Below are 17,547 nucleotides of genomic sequence, written 5' to 3' on the forward strand. Positions count from 1 at the left end.
ATGTTGATGCTAAGTTGCTGGCAAAGGTGCTGGCTACGAAAATTGAGGACTGGGGGTGATTCATGAGGACCAGACTGGATTTGTGATGGGTAGGCAATTAAATCCAAATGTGCGGAGGCTCCTCAATATGATTATGATGCCCCCGGTGGAGGGGGAAGCGGAGGAAGTGGCTGCTATGGACGCGGAGAAGGCCTTTTACCAGGTGGAGTGGGAGTATCTTTGGGAAGTGTTGTGGAGGTTTGGGTTTGGGGAGGGGTTCATCAGCTGGGTCAAGCTCCTATATAGAGCCCCGGTGGCGAATGTGGCTACGAATCGGCGGAGGTCGGAGTACTTTCAGCTGTACCGGGGGACGAGGCAGGGGTGCCCTTGTTGTTTGCACTGGCAATTGAGCCTCTGGCCATGGCACTAAGGGAGTCCAGGAAATTAAGGGGACTGGTCCGGGGGGTGAGAGGAACACCGGGTGTCGTTGTATGCTGACGACCTGTTGCTGTATGTGGCAGATCCAGTGGAGGGGATGGCGGAGGTCATGCGGATCCTAAGGGAGTTTGGGGACTTTTCGGGGTACAAACTCAACGTAGGGAAGAGTGAGCTCTTTCTGGTGCATTCAGGGGACCAGGGAAGGGGGATAGACGAGCTACCGCTGAAGAGGGCGGAAAGGAGCTTTCGGTATCTGGGGATCCAAGTAGCTCGGAGTCGGGGGGCCCTGCACAAGCTCAATTTGACGCGGTTGGTGGAGCAGATGGAGGAGGATTTTAAAAGATGGGATATGCTGCCACTCTCACTAGCGGGTAGGGTGCAGTCGGTCAAAATGACGGTCCTCCCGAGGTTTCTCTTTGAGTTCCAGTGCCTTCCCATTACGATCCCCAAGGCCTTTTTCAAACGGGTAAGTAGGAGCACCATGGGTTTTGTGTGGGCGAATAACACTCCGAGGGTGAAGAGAGTGTTTCTAGAGCGAGACAGGGGGGGGAGGGCGCGCTGGCCCTGCCCCTGCCGAATTTGTGCGGCTATTATTGGGCAGCCAATGTGGCGATGATCCGTAAGTGGGTAATGGAGGGAGAGGGGGTGGCGTGGAAGAGGTTAGAGATGGCGTCCTGTGTGGGCACGAGCCCGAGGGTGCTGGCGACAGCACCGCTGCCGCTCTCGCCGACAAGGTACACCACGTGTCCGGTGGTGGCGTCGACGTTGAAGATCTGGGGGCAGTGGAGGCGACACAGGGGCGAGGTGGGAGCCTCGGTTTGGTCCCCGATTCGGGAGAATCATCGGTTCGTCCCGGGAAGGATGGATGGGGGGTTTCGGAGCTGGCATCGGGCGGGGATTAGAAGAATGGGGGACCTGTTCATCGATGGGACGTTTGCGAGCCTAGGGGCGCTGGAGGAGACGTTTGGGTTACCCCCGGGAAACGCTTTCAGGTACATGCAAGTGAGGGCGTTTGTGAGGTGGCAGGTGAGGGAATTCCCGCTGCTCCTGGCACAGGGCATTCAGGACAGGGTGATTTCGGGTGTATGGGTTGGAGAAGGCACAGTTTCGGCAATTTACCAGGAGCTGAAGGAAGAGGAGGAGGCCTTGGTGGAGGAGTTAAAGGGCAAGTGGGAGGAGGAGTTTGGGGAGGAGATAGATGAGTGTCTGTGGGCTGATGCCCTGAGTAGGGTTAATTCTTCCTCCTCTTGTGCCAGGCTCAGCCTAATACAGTTCAAAGTTACTCACAGAGCGGTTATGACAGGGGCGAGGTTGCGTAGGGTCTTTGGGGTGGAGGACAGATGTGGGAGGTGCTCGGGAAGCCCGGCAAATCACACCCATATGTTTAGGTCGTGCCCGGCACTGGATGGGTTTTGGAGGGGTTTTGCGAGGACTATGTCCAAGGTGGTGAAAGCCCAGGTCAAGCCGAGCTGGGGGTTGGCATTATTTGGGGTAACGGACGAACCGGGATTGGGGTTCGTTTTTGGTGGGCGGGTGGGGGGGGGCTTCCCTATTGGTGTTTTTAAATGTCATATGGGGGGTTATTGTATATGGGGGAAATCCAATGTATAATTTTTGATTGTTGTGTTCTTGTTTCTTTCCTTTTTGTTAGTGGGGGGGCGGGGGGGTCTGTTGAAAATCTGTTGAAATATTTGAATAAATATATATTTTTTTAAACTTCCACACCCAGAGAAAGTGTCCAATGCATTTCAGGACATCCTGGGCGTCATTCTCCGACCCCCCGCCGGGTCGGAGAATGGCCGTTGGCCGCCGTGAATCCCGCCCCCACCCCCGCCGAAGTCTCCGCTCCCGGAGATTGGGCGGGGGCGGGAATCCGGCCGCGCCGGTTGGCGGGACCCCCCGCTGGATTCTCCGGCCCGGATGTGCCGAAGTCCTGCCCAGGAATTGCCTGTCCCGCCGACGTAAATCAAACCTGGTATTTACCGGCGGGACCAGGCGGCGTGGGCGGGCTCCGGGGTCCTGGGGGGGGGGCGCGGGGCGATCTGACCCCGGGGGGTGCCCCCACGGTGGCTTGGCCCGCGATCGGGGCCCACCGATCCGCGGGCGGGCCTGTGCCGTGGGGGCACTCTTTCCCTTCCGCCTCCGCTACGGCCTCCACCATGGCGGAGGCGGAAGAGACTCTCCCCACTGCGCATGCGGGGGAAACTGACGCTCCCGCGCATGCGCGGGGAAACTGACAGCGGCCGCTGACGCTCCCGCGCATGCGCCGCATTTCCGCGCCAGCTGGCGGGGCAACAAACGCCATTTCCGCCAGCTGGCGGGGCGGAAATCCCTCCGGCGTCGGCCTAGCCCCTCAATGTTGGGGCTAGGCCGCCAAAGATGCGGAGACTTCCGCACCTTTGGGCCGGCGCGATGCCCGTCTGATTGGCGCCGGCTTTGGCGCCAGTCGGCGGGCATCCCGCCGTTGGGGGAGAATTTCGCCCCCTCTTCCTGCCATTTCTTTATTTTTAGTGGCACGCACAAGGGTAACTTATACTGATGTCTTACTATTCAGAGACTGTAGTGGACATGGTTAATCTCTGTGAGTGCCTCAGTCTGTGGGCTGGTATTTAGTATCTTCTGAGCTGTTGCTTGACTCCACAACAAATGTATCTTTTGGTGGAACCTCGGTGAGTTTCCTATTGTACTAATTGATCAATGTTTTTCTGTGGAAAAAATATAACCTTGTTCTCGCCAAGATATTTTTGAATAGTGCAGCTTTCTGTATAAATTGCTCCTGCAGGCTGATAAACAGAATAAAATAAGGGGCAACAAAATAGTACATGTTGCAATCCACTGAGAGACAGCTAGCATCGTTAATGGATAGTACGTGAGAATGTTCAATTTCTTTATCCTTGGTCACAAAATGAGAATATTATTAACTCTGCCAACTGCTACAGTCTTATCTCTTTTTGGTCAGCATAGTGTAATTTATTATGTTGAACAGCCTTCAGTATACTTTTTAATACTATGCCCCTTAATTAATGCTAATTATATAAGCCCATACCCAGATTTTTTCTGTAGTATGTTGATATTTCTTTGATGTGTTTATTTAGAACCTACAGGATTATATTCACCTCGCCATAGTGATATATACAGCACAGCAAGTGAAAGCCCATCTCTTATTTCCTCTGACCCAGATTATAGACAAGGTAACTTGAACATACAAACATTTTGTGGTATTTCTTGATTATCATTGCTATACACCTCCTGGTCTCTTGATACAATCCCACTAAGGTACTGACCATTCAACTCCCTTTCCTGCTCTCTTTCTCCCCCCCCCCATTGCTCATATTAATAATTATTCCCTTCCCGTGGCTGCTGTCTCTATCCTTCCAAAGCTGCAGTCATCTCGCCCTACTTGAAATATGCACTCTTGTTCGCCTTTTCCATGCAAACTCTTGTGTTGTCTCCTACCTCTCATTCCTCTCTAAAGTTCCTGAATTGCCTTATCAACTCCAAAACCCATTCCCATCTTTCCCAAGCACCCATGTTTGATTTTCTTTCCAATCTTGCCACCATACCAAGTGGCTCTAACCAAAATCACAAATTACGTTCTCTGTGCCTCTGGCAAGATGCACAATCCTGCTGTACCTCCCAGATTCCTTATATGGTGTGGTGAATGTATAATTGTTGATAATTCACCAGTGCACTATATTATGTTACGTTATTAACCCTGTGGGATCCGCCTAATGGGCCATTGTGTGGCTTCACCCACAGGGGGATATGTTGGGGCATGTACGGGCTCTGCCCATGGCTCTACCCCTTTAGAGGAAGTATAAGAGCAGCTGACCTGCGGGGCAGCATTCAGTATTGTACCGGTCGCGGGCAGGCACAGTTCTAAGCTGATTAAAAACCACGGTTTACTTCTCCACGTGTCTTCGAGTGAATCGATGGTCGCATCATATGGTCAATGACACTCATCCTCCAAATAAATGGGGCTGCCAAACTAGGTTCCATTCATCCATAATTAATTGTCGGGAAAATATCTCCAGTGATTATTTTCCTGCACTTGCACTGTTACTCCAAAGTACCCCAGGATCTGACTTTGTCTCCCTACTCCTCCTCACCTATTCTTGGTGATAATATCCACAAACATGAGGTAAAATTCCAGTTATATACTGATGACATCCAGCTCTACTGTTCCATTTCTTCTCAGCCCATTGATTGTCCATGTTGTCAGACTGCTTGTCAACATCCTTCCCCATTGCTGTTTGCTATCTTGGTCTGAATGAGACTTTTTGGAACTTTATATCCCATTTTCTCACCTATTCATTGATCCCATATCCTCTTTACCCTAAAGACCATCTTTCTTCTTAACATCATCCACCTATGCCTTTACTTCAACCTATCTGCTGCTCACTGTCTCATCATTACCTCTGCCATCTTCAGACTGACTTCCAATCGTCTTTTGTCAGCCTTTTCCCTTCAGCTCACCAAAATTCTGTTGCCTTTTTGCAACTGTGCACTTTTGCTCTGATCCATCGTTTTTGACCTGGATTTTCTCCTGCTTGCCCAATGCCTCCAATTTAAAAATCTCAGTTTTGTGTTTTGGTTTGAAGCTTTTACTCAGCTCAACAAGTGACAAAATGTTTAAGTGAAGCAGTCTTTTTTTGACCTAGGTAATGTAAATTTTTATGTGGGATCTGCAAATTATAATTCGCACAATTCGGACCTCCAGATTAAATTATTGATTCTCGGGGAAGTTTCTAGTGGACATTTCAGATCAAAATCCACAAGGGACAGAGCTGGCTGTGAGTCAGCCATAGTTCTCAAAATTGCAAGTTAGTAGTTCAATTAGAGTGTGCACAATGCTCAGTTGATGTCAAAAGTTCCACAGTGTCTGTAAATCTGAAGAATGCTCCCACACATACAGAAATATCATAAACTGACTTTTGAGAATGCATTCAAACATGCTGAAAAAAGCCATGCTTTGTGTTCTCTAACCTTTTATTCCTCACACTTTGACCTCCTTGGCATCTCTGATTTTAATTACTCCATAATTAACAGCTGTGCCTTCAGTTTCCTCAGCGCTACAGTTGTCGCCCTGATCCTCTTTACCTCTCTACTTCTCATCTCTTTAAATTTTACTTAAATCCTGCCCCTTTGACCAAATCCTGCCCCTTTGACCAAGCTTCTGGTCGCCTGTCCTAATCTCTTCTTTGTGTCTTGGTGTTTAACTTTATTTGATCAATAACGCCTTAGGATGTTACACTAAGTTAAAGATGCTACATAAATGCAAGCTATTTTAATGAAATATTTGATAGCTAAATGTGTTTGTGTCAATATTTGTGTGATCGAGATGATCAACAATTCTTTTATTTTTCCCTGCTGACAGTCCACAGGAATGACGATATTAGAAGGTACAGTTCTCAAGCAGGACTTGCTGGAGAAGATGGATTGTTGGCAGACTCATACATTCCAAGCAAGAGATCCAGGTACTATATTTTGTAATATTTTTGCAATTCAACAAGTAGATTCAGTAATTTATTAAGATGCTAGAACCTACTTTACTACACGCCCAGTCACAAAATGTTTGACCCCGACCCCGGGTCACTGTCCGTGTGGAGTTTCCACATTCTCCCCGTGTTTGTGTGGGTCTCACCTCCACATTATGCATTTAACTTCCTCCAAACACAAACATTCCAGGAGGTCCATCAGGCACTGGGTGGAGAAGCTGACCTCCGCTTCAGCAGAACCCACCTGCGAGCAATCAGTGAGGTGAAGTCTCGCAGAAATGAATTTGGGTGGTCTCTCCACAGCAAGCTAGTAATCTGAGACCAGGTTGGGGATCTAGGGATGAGAACTGATGAGTCGACAGTTCCATTTGTCCTGAAAGCATGCAGTTAATAATTATGCCACCTATGGTACAAAAGGAGTAACACAGCACTCACACAATGGTTGACGTTAGTTCAAATTTTCAGTAGGTATGGAGCCTCTTGCTGGTTAATCGAAGTAGAAAGTAAGTGTAAATAATTTGTAACAAAACTCACATTATCCGTTTATTGAAAAGATTCACTGTGGGACATTGTTACAGAGAAGATGGTATATGCTTTGTTTGAAAGCATATTTTGCAAAATGGGCTTGGGGTGAAAAAGCTAAAAATCAATAATGCAAATATATTAGTCACCACTTGAGAAATTACTATTTGATTAAGGCCAAGTGATACTGAATGCAATTATGCTCCATGAAAGCAATCATCTCTTAACTTGCACCATCTTTTGAATCTTTCCATAAGGACTAGGAGCAGGGGTAGGCCATCTGCCCCCTCAAGCCTGCTCCGCCATTCAATGAGATCATGGCTGATATTTTGTGGACTCAGCTCCACTTTCCGGCCCGAACACCGTAACCCTTAATCCCTTTATTCTTCAAAAAACTATCTATCTTTATCTTAAAAACATTTAATGAAGGAGCCTCAACTGCTTCACTGGGCAAGGAATTCCACAGATTCACAACCCTTTGGGTGAAGAAGTTCCTCCTAAACTCAGTCCTAAATCTACTTCCCCTTATTATGAGGCTATGCCCCCTAGTTCTGCTCTCACCCGCCAGTGGAAACAACCTGCCTGCATCTATCCTATCTATTCCCTTCATAATTTTATATGTTTCTATAAGATCCCCCCCTCATCCTTCTAAATTCCAACGAGTATAGTCCCAGTCTACTCCACCTCTCCTCGTAATCCAACCCCTTCAGCTCTGGGATTAACCTAGTGAATCTCCTCTGCACACCCTCCAGTGCCAGTACGTCCTTTCTCAAGTAAGGAGACCAAAACTGAACACAATACTCCAGGTGTGGCCTCACTAACACCTTATACAATTGCAGCATAACCTCCCTAGTCTTAAACTCCATCCCTCTAGCAATGAAGGACAAAACTCCATTTGCCTTCTTAATCACCTGTTGCACCATGTAAACCAACTTTTTGCGACTCATGCACTAGCACACCCAGGTCTCTCTGCACAGCAGCATGTTTTAATATTTTATCATTTAAATAATAATCCCTTTTGCTGTTATTCCTACCAAAATGGATAACCTCACATTTGTCAACATTGTATTCCATCTGCCAGATCTTAGCCCATTCACTTAAACTATCCAAATCCCTCTGCAGACTTCTGGTATCCTCTGCACTTTTTGCTTCACCACTCATCTTAAGTGTCGTCTGCAAACTTGGACACATTGCACTTGGTACCCAACTCCAAATCATCTATGTAAATTGTGAACAATTGTGGGCCCCACACTGATCCCTGAGGGTGTTGCTCTGTTTCGGTCCCAATAGTGTCGCCAATACTGTGGGTAGTTCAATTTATCTTAGTGAACCACAAGCCTTCCCTTACATCGATCAAATGACCACACAACCAGTAATTTAGTTCAAAGATGATTTATTTACATACACGAGTTATCTCAACATGCAAACACAGTGTGCGGGATTTTCCCATTCGGCGGCAGAGTGCCCACTCCATCGGAAATGCCGTTGCGTTTCAGGACCGCTTGAATGGACCGCGGGGAGTACCGATTCTGGCCCCTACAGGGGGCCAGCACGACACTGGAGTGGATCACACCACTCCAGCCTCCTATTCCGGTGTGAACTGTGCGCCGCGCCAACCCGCGCATGCGCTGTGGCCTCCCTCAACGTGCCAGCCCCAACGCAACATGGCGCGGGGGTTCAGGGCCGGCGCGTAAGAAAATAGGCCCGGGGAGCGAGAGGCCGGCCCGCCGATCGGTACTCCCTGATCGCGGGCCAGGCTCCATCGGAGGCACCCGAGGGGTCGGAGCACCCCCCCCCCCCCCAACAGGCCGCCCCCCCAACCCTGCGCGCAGAGTTCCCACCGCCTGTGACCAGGTGTGGACGGCGCTGGTGGGACACTGCCTTAATAGAGTGGCCGCTCGGCCCATCCGGGCCGGAGAATCGGCGGCCCGGCCGCGTAGAGCGGCCTGCGACAGGCACCGCACCAAACACGCCGGCGCCAATGGCGCCGATTCTCTGCTCCGCGGAGAATCACGTGCCAGCGGCGTGGCGCAGTTGCGGGAATTGCCCGGCATGGGGCTGGGAGAATCCTGCCCAGTATCTACTGTGAGTTAAACTACACCTATCAGCTACAATAACCTATACTTAACTTCAGGGCGACCGGCACTGTGCAAATAGATAAGGCCTTTATCTGGATTTCACTTGGCTGGTTCGAAGAAAGTGGCTCTGTCTCTGCTGGGCTCACCCGTCAGGTAGCGATCGTTGGTCTTGAACTTAGCTGGCTGTTCGTGCTGCAATTGGGCTGGCATAGGTTGGATCCAAAAGAGACAGAACACACGGCTGTGTCCTCTTTTATCCCTCTGGGATTTTGCGCTCTTTGGGGCGGTCCTTAACCTTCGACCCAATAGTTCGATAGGGCTCTGATAACTCTCTTTGATTTCGGCCAATAAAGGGGCGGGTGCCTTGGTAGCTGGGCGGGTCCTTAGTGGTCATTGACCTTGGCAGGTGCGCTTTCTGAGTAAGGGGAGTGGTGCCGATCAGTCTGTGGCTGTACCGGTTGCTTGATTGGAGTTCTGTTGTCCTGGGAAAATGGGACATTAAAATACAAACGAGCGGGGATTTCGATCAGGTCTGGTTACCTGTGTTTTAGATACACATAGGCTCTGTATCTGTCCGAGTCCAGGGTTGGCCATAATTCCCATGGTCCTTTGCAGGTGGCCATCTTAGATGGCTGCAAGGGACACCACTAGCTACTGATTGCCAACCAGAGAAACACCTATTAATCCCCACTCTTTGCTTTCTATTAATTAACCAATCCTCTATCCATGCTACGACTTTACCCTTAATACTATGCATCTTTATCTTATGCAGCTACCTTTTGTGTGGCACCTTGTCAAAAGCTTTCTGGAAATCCAGATATACCACATCCATTGGCTCCCCGTTATCTACCGCACCGGTAATGTCCTCAAACATTCCGCTAAATTAGTTCAACACGACCTGCCCTTTATGAACCCATGCTGCGTCTGCCCAATGGGACAATTTCCATCCAGATGCCTCGCTATTTCTTCCTTGATGATAGATTCCAGAATCTCCCCTACTGCCGAAGTTAAGCTCACTGACCTATAAATACCCGCTTTCTGCCTACCTCCTTTTTTAAACAGTGGTGTCACGTTTGCAAAGTTCCAATCCGCCGGGACCACCACAGAGTCTAGTGAATCTTGGTAAATTATCACTAGTGCATTTGCAATGTCTGTAGCCATCTCTTTTAGCACTCTGGGATGCCTTCCATCAGAGCCAGGAGACTCTCAGAAGTTTACTCTCATAATCTATCTTACTCTTATTTATAGCTTTTTTGGTAGCTTTCTGTTGCCCCCTAAAGATTTCCCAGTCCTCTAGTCCCCCACTAATCTTTGCCACTTTGTATGCTTTTTCTTTCAATTTGATACTCTCCCTTATTTCCTTAGATATCCATGGTCGATTTTCCCTCTTTCTACCGTCCTTCCTTTTTGTTGGTATGAACCTTTGCTGAGCACTGTGAAAAATCGCTTTGAAGGTTCTCCACTGTTCCTCAACTGTTTCACCATAAAGTCTTTGCTCCCAGTCTACCTTAGCTAGCTCTTCTCTCATCCCATTGTAATCTCCTTTGTTTAAGCACAAAACATTAGTGTTTGATTTTACCTTCTCACCCTTTTCCACTAAGAATTGTGTTCATATTTGGATGATCACGATGAAAAAAAGTGGCAAAATGTTTGGTTTTTTTCTAAAATTTAGAGTACCCAATTCATTTTTTCCAATTAAGGGTCAATTTAGCATGGCCAATCCACCTAGCCAACACATCTTTGGGCTATGGGGGCGAAACCCACGTAAACACGGGGAGAATGTGCAAACTCCACATGGACAGTGACCCAGAGCCGGGATCGAACCTGGGACCTCGGTGCCGTGAGGCAGCAGGGCTAACCCACTGCACCACCGTGCTGCTCTGAAGTGGCAAAATGTTTTATGTGCCTTAGCATTTGAAGTTAAAATTGAAAGATTTGTGCGTGGATTATGGCACTACAATAATACTGGAAAAACAATACAATGGGAGTGATAGATACATAATTTCCCATTTTAAAGTTTCAGGAAGAATTAGGGCGGCACCGTGGCGCAGTGGGTTAGCATTGCTGCCTCATAGCATAGCACTCAGGACCCGGGTTTGATCCCGGCCCTGGGTCACTGTCTGTGTGGAGTTTGCACATTCTCTCTGTGTCTGGGTGGGTCTCACCCCCACAACCCAAAGATGTGCAGGTTAGGTGGATTGGCCACGTTAAATTACCCCTTAATTGGAAAAAATGAATTGAGCTATTCAAAAGTTTTAAAAATCAAAGAAAGAGAATGAATGAGAATGTTTTAATATAATGTAATGACATGCACTTTTAAGTACTATAAGGTTTGCTGCATGCTTCCATGAATATTCACTAAGTATTAATGGTTTAGCTCAGTTGGCTGGACAGCTGGTTCACTATGCAGAGCGGCGCCGACAGCGCAGGTTCAATTCCTGTACCAGCTGTAGTTATCCATGAAGGCCTTCTCAACCTGAGGGGTGGTAATCCTCAGGTTAAATCACCATCGGTCAGTTCTCCTCCTCAAAGGGGAAAGCAGCCTCTGGTCATCTGGGACTACGGTGACTTTTACTAACTGATCTTAATTTAGAGATTTTATTACTAATACAATCAGAATGATTGTTATAGCTTTGTTTCCACAGCAATGAAGAAAACGTGAATTCAACCCGTGCATATCGTAGAGAGTGCTTTTGTGTTTTGAAATTTTGCCTTGCTGTTTTTTCATGTTTCCAAATGCAAATGCTGCATTTTGGTGCATTGTTGTTATTGCCATTGCTGTTGTTCGGAGAGGCAATACATTTTAAAGCTTTTGCCTGCATTCCATCTCCCCCCCCGCCCTCACCAAACCACCAGCCCCCCCTCATACCCTCACCCAATCAATTATTGACAGCAGTCTGACATAAACACAAAGTGTGTATTTGTTTTGGAATTCTGCTTTGTTAATTGCAATAAACTGACCCAGTATGTTGTTGTATCAGTTGAGTCATAGAGTTGTAATTTTCACGCACAATAAGCCAGGCCATCAGTGGTTGTCCTGCTCCAAAACGAGAGGGAGGAAACAAGTTAGTGAGTCATCCTGTGCTGTTGCTCATACATGACTTGCTTATGGGGCAGCTTTGCCAACTTGTCGGGCTGTTGGCAAGTGGTCATATGCACAAAGGATGCCAACTAGGGGAGAAAATAAATCCTCAGGGAGACGAGAAATTTTAAATTTGTGAATGAAGAAAGTGACTGAAGAACTAAGGCATTCATAAATCCCTCTAAATTAATCCTTTTAAAATTCTGCAGTTCATATGAGGTTCCAGGGGATGATAATGGATTGAGCCAGGAGTTGATGTTGAAACGTCAGGAGGAAGAACTAAAGCAGCTCCAAAGCAGGCTAAATCGAAAACCATTCCAATCAGGATTTCACCAAGCCGATATGGTCAAAGCATCTATGTTAGACATCACCAGGGATCCTTTGAGAGATGTAGCAATGGAAACATCACTGACACAAAGAAAATTGAAGGTAAGAGAATCACTTGTTTTGAGCAGGAAACTGTCAGCTTTAATGTAAAGCAATCTCCATGCTCAAGTCTTTAGGCATGAGTCCTCCCTGTTCAATGGATCCTTTCACCTACCTCCAGTCTTTTCCCTTTACCTGGACTCCTCCCTCAAGCCTCCTCCCTGCTCTTAATCATTTTGTTGCGAACTGTCAGAGTGACCTCCGTCATCTCAATTTCTCTGCTCCTCTTTCCCACTCCAGCCTGTCTCCTTGTATACTTGCTGCACCCTGTCCTCTCAAGTCTAACCCTGACTTTGTTATCAAACCTGTGGCCAAGGGTGGTGGTGTTGTTGTTTGGGGCACTGACCTTTACTTCTCAGAGACTGAGCACCAACTCTTTCAGACACTTCCTCCTGCCTCTTTCCTGGATCATGACCCCACCGAATATCAAGCCATTGTTTTCAAGACTATCACTGACCTCATCACCTCTAAAGATCTTGGGCAGGATTCTCCGTACGGTGACACCAAAATAGTGTTCGGCGATCGGCCGAAGAATCCCCGTTTACGCCAGAATCGGGGGGGCGGTGCTGCTTTCAGCGATGCTCTGTCCCCTTGAAAATAGCGTATTTTTCGAGTATGCCGCACACCATCGGGACATCCTCAGGACATCACCTGAGGCGCTCGCCCAATGCTCCGTCCCTGATGGGCTGAGTTCCCGGTGCCGTGGGTCATTCGTGGTATTTTCTTCCGTGAATCTGGCTGCGGACTGAGTCCAGCGCTGCCAAAGTCAGTGGGGGGGGGGGGGGGGTGGCTGGGGCGCACTGGTGGGGGTGGCGAGCCTTGTCCAAGGGGAGCAGTTTTGTCTGGTGTAAAATGCCACTGGTCCCATGCCGGCGTCAGCACTTAGTCTTCAAATTGGAGAATCCAGCCCCTTCTCTCCACAGTTTTGAATTTTACAACCCCCCAACCCTGCACAGCTTGCTTCTACCTCCTTCCCAAAATCCACAAACAGGACTGCCCTGATTGACCCATCATATTAGCCTTTTCCTGCCCCATGGAAACTCATTTCTTCTTATCCTGATTCTTCCTATTCTGATGCCATTCTAATTCTTCTAATGCCTTACGTCAAATCAACAATTTCTAGTTTTCTGGCCCTCTCCTTTTCAATATGGGCGTCCAATCCCTCTTCACCTCCACCCCCACCAGGAGGGATCTCGGGGCTTTCTGCTTCTTCCTTGAGCAGAGGCCCAAACAATCTCCATCCACTACTGCTCTCCTCTGTCTAACTGAAAATGTCCTCTCAATCAACATTTTCCCCTTAACTTGTTTCACATCCTGAAAATAAAAGGTGTGGCAATGAGTATTCACATGTGCCCCAGTTAGGACTGTCTTTTTGAGGGGTATATGGAACAGTCCCTGATCCAATCCTGCTCTGCTCTTTCTCCGTTATGGATGATCATATTAGTGCTGTTTCATACTCTCATCTGGACCTGGAAAAATGTTCCTGATTTTTGCTTCCAGTTTCCAACCCCCTCTCTCCTTCACATGGTCTAACTCTCTGACATCTCCATTCTTTGACCTCTCTGTCTCTATTTCTGGCAATATACCGACAACCAATATTCATTACAAACCCACCAACTCCCACAGCTACCTTAACTACAACTCCTCACACCCCGCTCCCTGTAAGGACTCCATCCCATTCTTTCAGTTTTTCCACCTCTGCTGCAACTGTTCATTTATTTTTAAAAAGGACACCCACCAGGCCATCTGTCTCCTATTCTTAAGGTCGCTACATCTTGTTGCAATCTTTCACAGCTACAGTTTAATATCTAACACATCTCTTCTCTTTTTAGTTCTGATGAAGAGCCAAAAGGACTTGAAACGTCAGCTCTGTTTTCTCTCCTCACAGATGCTGTCAGACCTGATGAGTTTTTCCAGTATTTTCTGTTCCTGTTTCAGGTTCTAACATCCACAAGATTTGCTTATTCTTCTGACATGTCTGCCTCTTTCTTCAATTGTCGTTCCCCCCCCACCCCCCATTGTGGTTGGCTGGGCACTCAACCATGTCTGACCCATCTCCTACACCTCTGCCCTCCCCCCTTCCCAGAACCCTGACCAGGCCCCTTCTGTCAGCACGATTCACCCCACCAGCCTCCACATTCAAAGGATCCTCCTGCCATTTCCACCAGCTCCAGCACAATGTCACCACTAAACACATCTTCTCCTCACTCCCCCGCCCACCCAGTCAGCATTCCGCAGGGACTGCTCCCTCCGTGATACCCTGGTCCGGTCATCCATGGCCTCCGACCCTTCATCTGCTTCCCATGACACCTTCCCATGAAATCGGAGAAGGTGCAACACCTGCCCCTTTGCCTCTTTCCTCTTCACTGTCCAAGGCCCCAAGCACTCCTTTCAGCTTAAGCACTTGCACCTCCTTCAATTTTGTCTATTGTATTCACTGCTCCCAATGAGTTCTCCTCTACATTGTGGAGATTAAACGCAGACTGGGTGATTGCAAGTATGACCCCAACCTCCCGGTTGCTTGCTATTTCAACTCAGCATCTTGCTCTCATGCCCACATGTTCGTCTTTGGACTGCTGAATTCTCCAGTGATGTCCAACGAAAACTAGAAAAACAACACCTGATTAGGGATGTTACAACCGTCTGGACTCAACATTGAGTTCAATAACTTTAGTCTATGAACTTTCCTCTTCTCCGCCCCCCCCCCCCCCCCCCCATTTTTGTTTCTTACTTCCTTGGTTTGTCCCAATGCAACCCCCACAGAGCCATCTGTTTTTCAGTTTTGCTTCCACTGAACATGGATCATTGCACTCCTATTAACACATTCTGGTATCTGACCTTTATGCCACTATCAGCACTTTCTTCAGTCATTAATGACACCATTAACACCCCTTTTGTCTCATGTCCATGATATATTTGTTAACCTCTCCTGAGCTCCGATCTATCCCTATCCTTCTTGTCTGCCCCACCTCCACCATCTCCCTCCTTTCTCCAATTATATAATTCATTGCATTTTTGACCCTCTTAAATTCTGTAGAATAATACGGATTCAGTTTCTCACTTCACAGATGCTGCCAGACCTGCTGAGCTCATCCAGTCTTTTCTGTTTTTATTCCAGATTTCCAGCATCTGCAGTGATAATAAAAGCAATGTAGTGTTTTGTACCTGTATTTCTCAATATGCTGACTTCCTGGTTTAGTGCAGGCTGGGGACTGGTTACATTTTAATAACCTGTTGTTCTACTTCTGCAACCCAGCTTTGAATGCTTTGCAGACCAGTGGACAAGTTCTCGCTTGGCATGGGCTCACGGCAGTAAAGGTCCATTAAACTTTGGTATTAAATTGGCAACCGACTTGGAGGCTTCACAAGTTTAGCAGCCATGTGAAATAAAAAAAGTCACAGTGCTGGTCTTCTACTGTTAGATAAAATATAGTTTTGTGAGCCTCCTATCTTCCACTATCTCTAATCTGGGAGCACTCAATCTTGATAGATATAAATGGTTGGCAAATGTATTATTTCTCAACAGTGACTTTCTTTCATTCTCAGGATGTAACCGACCGACTCTTGCAAATCTGCATTTATTGCTCATTCATAGTTTAATTGAAAAGGTGGTCATGGATCTTCCTGAGCAATCTTTATTTTTACAAATGAGTTGGTTGCATCATTTTGGATTTGTTTTATTGTCATGCGTACCGAGGTACAGTATTTTTCTGTGTCCAGTCCAGACATATCATTCCATACATGAAAAAAAACAAACAACATACATAAATATACAATGTGAATACATAGGCACAGGCAACGGGTGAGCATATGAAGTGCAGTACTACTCAGCAGAGAAGATGTGTGACGAGAGTCATTCAAGAGTCTGGTAACGGTGGGGAAGAAGCTGTTTTAACCTGTTCGAGCGTGTTCTCAGACTTTGTGTCTCCTGCCCGATGGAAGAAGTTGAAAGAGTGAAAAACCCGGATGGGAGGGGTCTTTGATTATGCTGTCCACTTTCCCTAGGCAGCAGGAGGTGCAGACAGAGTCAATGGATGGGAGGAGGGTTTGCATGATTGACTGGGCTGTGTTCACGACTCTCTGTAGTTTCATATGGCCTTGGGCTGAGCAGTTGCCATACCAGGCTGTGATGCAGCCAGATAGGATGCTTTCTATGGTGCATCTATCAAAATTTCAGACAAGTGTTACGAATCAAACACATGGTGTGGGGCTGGAGATTCACAAATCTGTTATTGTTACAATCTGGCTGCTTTCCGGACTTTTTCTTGTTTCTGGTGCCAGGCCACAAATTACCAGGTTTATTGAATTTATTTTCACAACTGGCCATGTTGGGGTTTGAAATCTGATCCGAGTTTCTAGGCCAGAGCAGCATTCAGCCGTTCCTCTTCCAGAAAATATACATGACATAAATAATTTGAACACATTTTGCACAGTAGATTTCCAGAAAGGAAGCAGTTACCCCGACCCAGGATGGCCATTCAGAGGCAGATAAAAGATGACTTGTGTTTGGGATGAGCTTGCTTAGTTTTCTCTCATTAATTTTTTTTTTTTACTGTACAGCAATAATTGAAACATTCTTTTATTTTGTTTCTCCCTCAGAATTTCTTTGGACCTGAGTTTGTTAAAATGATCAGTGAACCTTCTGTATTACTGGATCTTCCGACATCAATTCTGGTAAGGTTAATGGGAAAAAATATTAACTGTTCGATAATCAGCTAAATTTGTTTAAAATTTAATTCTATTTTTAAAAATCTGTTCAATATCCCATAGTGTTGCATGTAGGGAGTTAATATTCAGACCAGCGATATTGTTCAGCAAATTTAGAAAATGGAGGATAGAGAGATGCAGTAGATCAGGCAGGGAAGGTTGGAGTAGGGGAGCCGAGGGAGAAGATAGAAACAAAATGATAGGTGGAGTAGGGAGGTGGAGAGAGGTCAGAGAGTGGAAGAAATGAATGAAGGTGCAGAGCTATTGGAAGAGCAAGAGGTAGGAGTGCACTCTTGTCTGCTTCTCAGGCAAGCAATATCCAGTTCATGCATTCTGCAGGGGCAGGGTGGTTCCGTTATGCATCAATATTTTAGATACTGAGGACTCCAGGGCTTGAAATATTGATGCTGAATTACGCCACTTGCGTCAGTCAGCAAGCTGCAAAGGCTGTGTTATGGCTGCTGCTGTTCTGCTTTTTCAGATCAGTTGCATCAGTTTTTTTTAGTAGATAGAATGCTTCTTGACTTGCAACTGAACCATCAGGAGGCAGTAACATGTGATGGTGAAGCAGACATTGGAAGAACTAAAGTAATGGGAATTTAATTTGGATTAAATTTATTAATAGCTGCCCGAAAGGCCATGGTATTCAACAGCATCTGGGCTGAAGACCTAGCAGTGCCTCTTGGGCTGGTTTAGCTCAGTGGGTTAGACAGCTGGTTTGTGATGCAGAAGAAGGCCAGCAGCGTGGGTTCAATTCCCAGCTTACCCAAACAGGCGCTGGAATGTGGCAACTAGGGGCTTTTCACAGCAACTTCAT

General features: G+C 47.0%; 1 protein-coding gene across 16 annotated transcripts in view; it reads left to right on the top strand.

Annotated features, from left to right (window-relative positions):
- Window positions 1-17,547, top strand: part of ptpn13 (protein tyrosine phosphatase non-receptor type 13) — a 411,247-nt gene that overhangs the window by 169,733 nt on the left and 223,967 nt on the right. For all 16 annotated transcript variants that reach the window (XM_072496283.1, XM_072496268.1, XM_072496267.1 and 13 more), the window contains 4 exons: window positions 3,513-3,608; window positions 5,795-5,894; window positions 11,807-12,026; window positions 16,623-16,697. In XM_072496283.1, coding sequence (XP_072352384.1) covers window positions 3,513-3,608; window positions 5,795-5,894; window positions 11,807-12,026; window positions 16,623-16,697 — 491 coding nt within the window. The remainder of the gene's footprint in view (window positions 1-3,512; window positions 3,609-5,794; window positions 5,895-11,806; window positions 12,027-16,622; window positions 16,698-17,547) is intronic.

Source organism: Scyliorhinus torazame, chromosome 3 (assembly GCF_047496885.1).
Source record: "Scyliorhinus torazame isolate Kashiwa2021f chromosome 3, sScyTor2.1, whole genome shotgun sequence".
In the NCBI taxonomy this organism is placed as follows: domain Eukaryota; kingdom Metazoa; phylum Chordata; class Chondrichthyes; order Carcharhiniformes; family Scyliorhinidae; genus Scyliorhinus; species Scyliorhinus torazame.